This window comes from Coregonus clupeaformis, unplaced genomic scaffold, assembly GCF_020615455.1.
Source record: "Coregonus clupeaformis isolate EN_2021a unplaced genomic scaffold, ASM2061545v1 scaf1524, whole genome shotgun sequence".
Lineage (NCBI taxonomy): Eukaryota > Metazoa > Chordata > Actinopteri > Salmoniformes > Salmonidae > Coregonus > Coregonus clupeaformis.
In genome coordinates, this window is record NW_025534978.1 from 10,001 (window position 1) to 20,000 (window position 10,000).

Genomic DNA, 10,000 nt, shown 5'->3' on the forward strand with positions numbered 1-10,000 from the left:
ACTCACTCACTCACTCCACTCACTCACTCACTCACTCACTCTCACACACTCACACACACACACACACACACACACACACACACACACTCACTCACACTCCCACACACTCACACACTCACACACTCACACACACACTCACACACACACATACACTCTCACACACACATACATACACTCACACACACACACACACACACTCACACACCCAGCGCTATCAGGCTCCATTGTGTAGTGTGCTTGGCAGCTGATTGTTGTTCTGTTTGGTCTCTGAACAGTGATCAAGTAGGCTACGTGGCTATTTGATCATAATGTAGACCTACCAGAGTGGCCTACCATCAAAAACAATGGAGAAAAATGCATCCCATAACATTTTAACATGGAAATAGCTGTTCTATCGTTCAGTCTGTAGCAGCCAATGTGGTAGTGTAGGTCTACATTCCATGAGACTTTTTGAAAAAAACATTCAGGGCTTGACATTAACCTGTTTATCCACTTGTCCTTCAGACAAGGAGGTGACAGAAAATGTTGTTGTTGTTTGATATAGGAAACTATTTTACAAAATAAAATGCACCATTATTCCCATATCTATTACAGAGAATCAGACAAATTATGCTACCCTCTGCCTATTGGCTACTTAGTCTCAAAATACAACACTGCCCTTTAAGACATAAAATGCTCTTTACCTGACTCCTTTTCAAAGATGTCTTTAAATGCACACATTTTTGTGCTCTTTTAGGAAGCAACCACTCCCCATTGTTGACTTGAAATGAGCTATAACTGGGCTAATAACTCACTAACTAGCAAAGGATATGAACAAATGTACACAGGTGGCTACATGCAGCTCTCGCTTTGATCTCAAAACAAGATCATCTACTCACGACCTCTCATGCTTTAAAGACAGTCCAGTTAAAAGTGAATGGCACATATATGGCAATGGTATATTTGCATATAGGCCTACTGCAGCTCTGATTGGTTATGAGGCACCGGTCTGTGTAGAGTATGTGCCTGAGTCGTGCCTGTCAATGCAATTGAATCCTACTCTGATGCATTCTGCCTACAACAAAGTCTGTTGTATAAGTCTTGCATAGTTCGTTTTGTTTCGGAATGTTTCATTGAAAGTAGCTAATATTGCATTGATTCGATCACAATACCCACAGTAAAGGGAAACGTTGATAGTGTTAACTAACGGGGAAAACTAGAGAGTTGAGTGAAGTTCAATCTCGTGCTTCTCTGCACACTGATATTTCTTCTCGCGCAGCAGTCCCCACACACACACACACACACACACACACACACACACACACACACTAAACAACTTCCTCATGATCCCATGGCACAAAGTCCACTGATAAGCCTCCATTACAGCTTCACAATAACACTATTGTCAACTACATGATGCGGTATAACATTTACTCATAGGGGATGTCCCAAATTGCAACCTATTCCATATTTAGTGCACTACTTTTGACCAGGACCATGTGGAATAGGGTGCCATTTGGGATGTACACCTACAGTGCATTCGGAAAGTATTCACAACCCTTGACTTTTTCCACATTTTGTTACATTACAGCCTTATTCTTAAATCGATTAAATCGTTTTCCCCCCTCATCAATCTGCACACAATACCCCATAATGACGAAGCAAAAACTGGTTTTTTAGTCATTTTTGCAAATGTATAAAAAACTAACAAACGTAAATATCACATTTACACAAGTATTCAGACCGTTTACTCAGTACTTTGTTGAAGCACCTTTGGCAGCGATTACAGCCTCGAGTCTTCTTCGGTATGACGCTGTATACGGTAATACCTGTATTTGGGGAGTTTTTCCCATTCATCTCTGCATATCCTCTCAAGCTCTGTCAGGTTGGATGGGGAGTGTTGCTGCATAGCTATTTTCAGGTCTCTCCAGAGATGTTCCATTGGGTTCAAGTCTGGGCTCTGACTGGGCCACTCAAGGACACTCAGAGACTTGTCCCAAAGCCACTCCTGCGTTGTCTTGGCTGTGTGCTTAGGGTCGTTGTCCTGTTGGAAGGTGAACCTTCACCCCAGTCTGAGTTCCTGAGCACTCTGGTGCAGGTTTTCATCTCTCTGTACTTTGCTCCATTCATCTTTGCCTCGATCCTGACTAGTCTCCCAGTCCCTGCCGCTGAAAAACATCCCCACAGCATGACGCTGCCACCACCATGCTTCACCGTAGGGATGGTGTCAGGTTTCCTCCAGACGTGACGCTTGGCATTCAGGCCAAAGAGTTCAATCTTGGTTTCATCAGACCAGCAAATCTAGTTTCTTATGGTCTGAGAGTCTTTAGGTGCCTTTTGGCAAACTCAAAGCGGGCTGTCGTGTCTTTTACTGAGGAGTGGCTTCCATCTGGCCACTTTACCATAAAGGCCTGATTGGTGGAGTGCTGCAGAGTTATATAACCTCTACATTTCCTGATAACGTGTAGATTTTTATAAAAGATTGTTTGTTCTTAACGACTGACCTGCTTACTGTAAATAAAGGTTATTGATGAGCCTGAGGTTAGATTTAATCAGGTTAGAATTTGTATTTATTTATTGAACCTTTAATGAACCAGGAAGTCCCATTGAGATCAGAAGACCTGTTTCCCAAGGAGACCACCATTATGTTTAAATGATGTGATGTATTATAGCTGATTCCAGATGACATACTGAACTGTGTTTGCCTATGACTGACTACATTGTCTCAAAACTATCTGAGGGGTCCTAATATGGCTTTGAATCTTTTACTGCAGTGAGTGATTCTTGGTAGTCTTAAACAAATCTACTTTGAAACCAAAGTATACACCCTACAAACATTGTTAAGGGCTTAAAAGAAGACACATGTACCATGTCAGGTATAGAGTTGAAATGTATTCAATTTTGAGTTTGCATCCCAATATTACACTTTATATACATCACAGAAGACTGAAATATAACAAAATGGTTTGACATAGAAACACCGGATTTTCGCAGTTAAAAATAAATAAAAGCGTTATTAATGATACAATTATGAAAAATATGAATAACATTCCACCCATGAGGCCAAAGAGGGAGCTTCTGGACATTGACTGCAGGAAAGGGCTACACCTGTATTTTGTATTGACAACTGATGTGTCATTGTGGAGTGACAATTTAAAGTTTTCTAACTAACTCTTAACTGTTGCTCATTGGTGCCACAGTGGGTGGGTTAGGGTTAGGGTTATTCTGATGGTTTTAGCTCCATGGTGAGTATACACAGTGGGTGGGTTAGGGTTAGGGTTATTCTGATGGTTTTAGCTCCATGGTGCCACGGTGGGTGGGTTAGGGTTAGGGTTATTCTGATGGTTTTAGCTCCATGGTGCCACAGTGGGTGGGTGGCATTCATTACCGGTGGTGTGTTATAGGCTGTACTACTCAGAGGCTACAGGCCAAGTCTTTGTCCAATGAAATGTCACCACTCTAGTTATTTGTCCAATGAAATGTCACCAAACCTGCCCGGTTGAATACAGGAATGTGTATCATTGTTATAAGCAACAGCTTGATCAAGAAGTGTGTGTGTGTGTGTGTGTGATAGAGAGAGCGAGAGAGAGAGAAGACAGGTGAGAGAGAGGGGGGGAAGGGGAGAGAAGGTGGGAGCAGAAACATATTTTTGTAAACGTGATATTTTCATAAGGTGTGCTCACTGTCTTCCACTCCCTCTCTCTCTCCCCTATCCCACCTATCCCCCCTCTCTCTCTCTCTCTCTCTCTCTCTCCCTCTTCTCTCTCTCTCTCTCTCTCTCTCTCTCTCTCTCTCTCGCTCTCTCTCGCTCTCTCTCTCTCTCTCTCTCTCTCTGTCCCACCTCTCCCCCACACCCCAGACAGTATGGAGAAGAGCCAGTATGGACACCCCCAGGATGTGTCGGCTCTCCCCTACCCCGGCCCCCCAGTGGGCTACCAGGGAAATGGCGGGGGAACTGCCTACCCCCCTCAGCCTGGCTTCCAGGGAGGTAAGAGATCAGATCTACACTGATACTCTTAGGGACAGTATAAGCTTACACTCTTAGAAAAAAAAGAACCTAAAAGGGTTCTTCCTGGAACCAAAAGGGGTTCTACTTGGAACCAAAAAGGGTGCTCCTATGGGGACTGCCGAAGAACCCTTTTGGAACCCTTTTTTCGAAGAGTGTAGTCCTAGACTAAAGAGCTATTTTAATTGAGATTCTCCATTGAGCATGCTTTTCAGACCAGGACTAGGTTTAATCTGTGTTCAGGAAACCAGCCCTTACCTCTTTATGTAAATTAAAATGTTACTGGACAGCAACTCCTTCAACAGTGTTTTCATTAAGCGTTTTGGAAGTATGTGTCACGATAGCCATAGATGTCATGAACATCATTGTTAAGTGCTGGCCAACCCTCTGTATCCCTGGGTTTGTGTTCCCATAATGCTGGCCAACAACTCTGTATCCCTGGGTTTGTGTTCCCATAAGGCTGGCCAACCACTCTGTATCCCTGGGTTTGTGTTCCAATAAGGCTGGCCAACCACTCTGTATCCCTGGGTTTGTGTTCCCATAAGGCTGGCCAACCACTCTGTATCCCTGGGTTTGTGTTCCAATAAGGCTGGCCAACCACTCTGTATCCCTGGGTTTGAGGTAAATGACACAGTGTATTGATGTATTTATTTATCTATCCCTTATTTATCAGGTCCCCAACCCAGCATGTACCCACCACCTCCCCAGTACAGCATGGGCATGGCACAACCTACAAATGCCCCGGCGGTGAGTCGCACACACAGACACGACATGCATCACGCACGCACACACACACACACACTGAAGAAGACTCCAAACTATCTGACCAAAACTACCTCAATCGGTTCCTTATTTTATTATTCACAGTACTCCCAGGTGGGAAAACGAGAAACCAAGTTGTACACACAGAAGGTATCGCTGGATATCCTGGCCTTAGCAACACCCAGCCTTAGCAACCCCTCTAATCCTCTACCTCTGTGGGGCTTTGAAATATAGAACTAACAACAAACAACACCATTTTTGGGGGGCCTAAGTGGCTCAATCCAGTTCTGTCCTGTTCTATCCTGTTCAATCCAGCTCTGTCCGGTTCTGTCCAGTTCTATCCCTTTCTATCCAATTCTATTGAGTTCCATCCAGTTCTAGCTGGTTCTATCCGGTTCTGACCAGTATTTTCCTCTCCCTACAGTAACCCATGTGGTGGTGATTCTTTCTAGTCCTGTCCAGATTCTTTCTAATTCTGTCCAGTCCTCTCTCCCTCTCTCTCCTCTCTCTCTCTCTCTCTCTCTCTCTCTCTCTCTCTCTCTCTCTCTCTCTCTCTCTCTCTCTCTCTCTCTCTCTCTCTCTCCCCACCCCAGACAGTATGGAGAAGAGCCAGTATGGACCCCCCCAGGATGAGGTGGCTCCCCCCACCCCGGCCCCCAGTGGGCTACCAGGGAGGTGGGGGGAGCAGCTCACCCCTCAGCCTGGCTTCCAGGGAGGTTAGAGATCAGATCTACACTGATACTCTTAGGGACAGTTTAAGCCTACACTCGTAGAAAAGAAGGTGATATCTAGAACTTGAAAGGGTTATTCAGCTATCCCCATAGGATAACCCTTTGAATAACCCTTTTGGTTCCAGGTAGAACCCTTTGGTCCCAGTTAAAAACCTTTTGGGTTCCATGTAGAACCCTTTCCATAGAGGGTTCTACATGGAACCTAAAAGTGGGAACCCGGAAAGGGTTCTACCGGGAACCAAAAAGGGTTCTCCTATGGGGACTGCCAAATAACCCTTTTGGAACCCTTTTTTCTAAGAGTGTAGTCCTAGACTAAAGAGCTATTTTAATTGAGATTCTCCATTGAGCATGCTTTTCAGACCAGGACTAGGTTTAATCTGTGTTCAGGAAACCAGCCCTTACTCTTTATGTAAATTAAAATGTTACTGGACAGCAACTCCCTTCAACAGTGTTTTCATTAGCGTTTTGGAAGTGTGTGTCACGATAGCCATAGATGTAATGAAAATCATTGTTAAGTGCTGGCCAACCACTCTGTATCCCTGGGTTTGTGTCCCCATTACGCTGGCCAACCACTCTGTATCCCTGGGTTTGTGTTCGCACAGCGCTGGCCAACCACTCTGTATCCCTGGGTTTGTGTTCCATAACGCTGGCCAACCCCTCTGTATCCCTGGGTTTGTGTTCCCATAACGCTGACCAACCACTCTGTATCCCTGGGTTTGTGTTCCCATAAGGCTGGCCAACCACTCTGTATCCCTGGGTTTGTGTTCCCATAACGCTGGCCAACCACTCTGTATCCCTGGGTTTGTGTTCCCATAAGGGCTGGCCAACCACTCTGTATCCCTGGGTTTGTGTTCCAATAAGGCTGGCCAACCACTCTGTATCCCTGGGTTTGAGGTAAATGACACAATGTATTGATGTATTTATTTATCTATCCCTTATTTATCAGGTCCCCAACCCGGCATGCACCCACCACATCCCCAGTACGGCATGGGCATGGCACAACCTACAAATGCCCCGGCAGTGAGTCCCAGACACGCGAACACACACACACACTGGAAGAAAACTCCAAACTATCTGACCAAAACTACCTCAATCGGTTCCTTATTTTATTATTCACAGTACCCCAGGTGGAAAACGAGAACCAAGTTGTACACACTTAGCAACCCCTCTAATCCTCTACCTCTGTGGGGAGTGTCAAATATAGAACTAACAACAAACAACACCATTTTGGGGGGCCTAAGTGGCTCAATCCAGTTCTGTCCTGTTCTGTCCAGTTCTATCCAATTCCTATTGAGTTCCATCCAGTTCTAGCTGGTTCTATCCGGTTCTGAACAGTATTTTCCTCTCCCTACAGTAACCCATGTGGTGGTGATTCTTTCTAGTCCAGTTCCATCCTGTTCTATCCAATTCTATGGAGTTCTAGTTTTATCCAGTTCTACCTGGTTCTGACCAGTTCTGTCCAGGTCTGTTCAGTTTGATCCAGTCCTGTCCAGTTCTAACCAGTATTCTCCTCCCTCTGCAGAAACCCAGGTGGTGGTTCTGTCCTGTTCTATCTGGTTCTGACCAGTTCTATCTGGTTCTAACCAGTGTTCTCCCTCTACAGTAACCCAGGTGGTGGTTCTGTCCTGTTCTATCTGGTTCTGGACAGTTCTATCTGGTTCTAACCAGTATTCTCCTCCCTCTGCAGTAACCCAGGTGGTGGTTCTGTCCTGTTCTATCTGGTTCTGACCAGTTCTATCTGGTTCTAACCAGTATTCTCCTCCCTCTGCAGTAACCCAGGTGGTGGTGATGCAGCAGCAGCTGCCTAGAGACGTGCCCGGCCAGATGACGTGTCCCCAGTGTCAGGTCCAGGTTCTGACAGAGACCACACACACCACTGGACTGCTCACCTGGGTCATCTGTGGATCACTCGGCCTTTTGCTGTAAGTTAGACACGCATGCACACATACACACACACGCATGTACCATATGCAGACATGTAGCACACATTCTTTTTTTTTCTGTACAGATGGATATACACACTGAATCTCTCTCTCTCTCTCTCTCTCTCTCTCTCTCTCTCTCTCTCTCTCTCTCTCTCTCTCTCCCTCTCTCTCTCTCTCTCTCTCTCTCTCTCTCTCTCTCTCTCTCTCTCTCTCTCTCTCCCTCCCTCTTTCTCCTCTCTCTCTCTCTCTCTCTCCCTCCTCTCTCTCCCTCTCTCTCTCTCCCTCTCTCTCTCTCTCTCTCTCTCTCTCTCTCTCTCTCTCTCTCTCTCTCTCTCTCTCTCTCTCTCTCTCTCTCTCTCTCTCTCTCTCTCTCTCTCTCTCTCTCTCTCTCTCTCTCTCTCTCTCTCTCTCTCTCTCTCTCTCTCTCTCTCTCCTCTCCCCTCCCATCTCTCTCTCTCTCTCTCTCTCTCTCTCTCTCTCTAGGATCTGGCCATGCTGTTTGATTCCGTTCTGTGTTGACTCCTGTAAGGGACGTGAGCACCGCTGCCCCAACTGCAAGAGGGTGATCCACATCCACAGACGTATGTGAACAGACCTAGACCAGACACCTGCCAAGCAAAGTGATCCACATCCACAACGAGGCCATCCCAGGCCCACAGACACTGCTGCCACAAAGTGATCCTTACCTTTATCAATCTATCCCAGTACACCAGTAGTAGGTCCAGGAAGGCTTTCACTACCTGAGTAATGGTGACTCATATTTCAACCATAACACACACTTGTGAAGCAACGTGCTCCTAATGAAAATAGAAATGGCTGTGGTGAGGAGTCACAGTATAAAGACAATAGGCATCCGTTGCTGAAATGACTACTGGAAGACCAGCTTAACATCTACTGGTGTCAATGTGTACAAGCTAAGGCCACTTCTAGAATACATTTTACACTGATTGTAATGTATGTTTTTATTTTTTTATTTTGTAAATCTTCATGTTATACAGAAAGTATGATTATTTTTCTATTGAAGTTTGTATCGATTATTATTATTTATTTATTTTAAAGGGCCAATCCACAGTTGAAACAATAAAAAAAGCTGACTCCCCGCCTCTGTTTTTGTAAAAAGCTGCGGGATGGGGCTGGAGAAATGTAACCATTCTCAAAGACAGAGCTATGCATGCAAGGACTAACCATCCAAAATTATAGTTTTAACCATGGTTTGAGGCTATAGAGTGTTTGTTTACATTTACAAACATTTACAATGTTTACAAACATTGGAGCAAAACAAGCTTAGATTTTGGGGTCTGATGGGGTACGACAGTTGAACTAAGCTCATGAGGCATTTATAAGTTATATTCTTCCAGATTCAATGGGTATGTATCATCAATTTAGAAGTCCAATAATGGATGTAGCAACTGCGGATTGCCCCTTTAATTGATGAATAATAATTGTTTTTAATCATGTCAATAATAACTTTGACTTTTGAGATGATAGTGGCCTTTGTGTTTTTTCAGAAACACACACACTTTTCAAAAATAAAATAAATGTAATCACCTGAAAATAGGCCTGTGTTAGGTGTACTGTTTCATGTTTGATGCCCTCGGTCTTCTCACCAAAAACAAATTTTCCAACCCCAACAATGTGTTTAACGACAACTAACACCACAACCACTAACCCCCCCCTCACACACACACACACACACACACACATGAGCACACGCACACACACGCACACACACACACACACACACACACACATTCTCTCTTCCTCTCTCTCTGTGCTTCAGTTTCTCTCTCTCTCTCCCCTTTGTGCTTCAGTCTCTCTCTCTCACTCTCTCACTCTCTCTGTGCTTCAGTTTCTCTCTCTCCCTCTGTACAGCTCTTATCTCTAGCTCCACAGTACCTCGTCTTCTCCAGGGCTCCAGACAGGTAAGGGACTGTTGCTCTGCTCGTGGCTGGGATAGGGTGTTCTGAACTGGCGTAAGGTGGGCTGGGATGAGGGGTTAAGAGTGGAGTTGAAAGAGTTGTGTGTATGTGAGAAACAAAACACTTATTAGAAGAGGTTTAAAAAAAAAAATAGGTTTAGAGAAAACACACAACTCGTCCCTACCTTATTTCAGAGGAAGAGGTGAGGAGTTTTTGTATGGAGGTCAATGAGAGTGTTCAATTTGGTTAACAAAAAATGTAATGGCTTATTTGCAAAGTGTGGCTTATTTGATGGAATAGAAGTTTCGTAATGATTAGGTCGTTACGAGTGTACTGATATAAGTAGGACGTGATATCCCGGCGAATTTGTGAAAAAACACTTTATTTCAGATTTGTGCCTGGTCGCCACTAGTTACCACAGCCACAAAGTCATAAACCCCACCCTAAAAACGTATCTTCTTAAAATTCGAATTTAAACCCGAACCCTAACCACACTGCTAACCTTATGCCTAACCCTAACCTTAAAATAATACCAAAAAGTAGATTTTAGTTTTCATGCATTTTTTACGATATAGCTAATTTGGTCTTTGTGGCTGTGGTAACTAGTATAAACCGTTATGCCTGTTCCCACGCGTATCAACCCTTTCATTGGCTAGAATGGTCCCACCTGATATATAT

The 10,000-nt window shown here is 44.5% G+C and overlaps 2 protein-coding genes across 2 annotated transcripts in view; both read left to right on the forward strand.

Annotated features, from left to right (window-relative positions):
* The window catches only part of LOC121562350 (lipopolysaccharide-induced tumor necrosis factor-alpha factor homolog), a 9,627-nt gene extending 1,635 nt beyond the window's left edge, over positions 1-7,992 (forward strand). The window contains exons 2-5 of the mRNA XM_045218359.1: positions 3,839-3,967; positions 4,659-4,736; positions 7,250-7,400; positions 7,887-7,992. Coding sequence (XP_045074294.1) covers positions 3,844-3,967; positions 4,659-4,736; positions 7,250-7,400; positions 7,887-7,992 — 459 coding nt within the window. The 5' untranslated portion in view covers positions 3,839-3,843. The remainder of the gene's footprint in view (positions 1-3,838; positions 3,968-4,658; positions 4,737-7,249; positions 7,401-7,886) is intronic.
* Positions 7,993-9,278: 1,286 nt separating this feature from the next.
* The window catches only part of LOC121560301 (lipopolysaccharide-induced tumor necrosis factor-alpha factor homolog), a 61,908-nt gene continuing 61,186 nt past the window's right edge, over positions 9,279-10,000 (forward strand). Inside the window, exon 1 of the mRNA XM_045218358.1 lies at positions 9,279-9,325. The gene's annotated coding sequence lies outside the window, so the exon portion shown is untranslated. The remainder of the gene's footprint in view (positions 9,326-10,000) is intronic.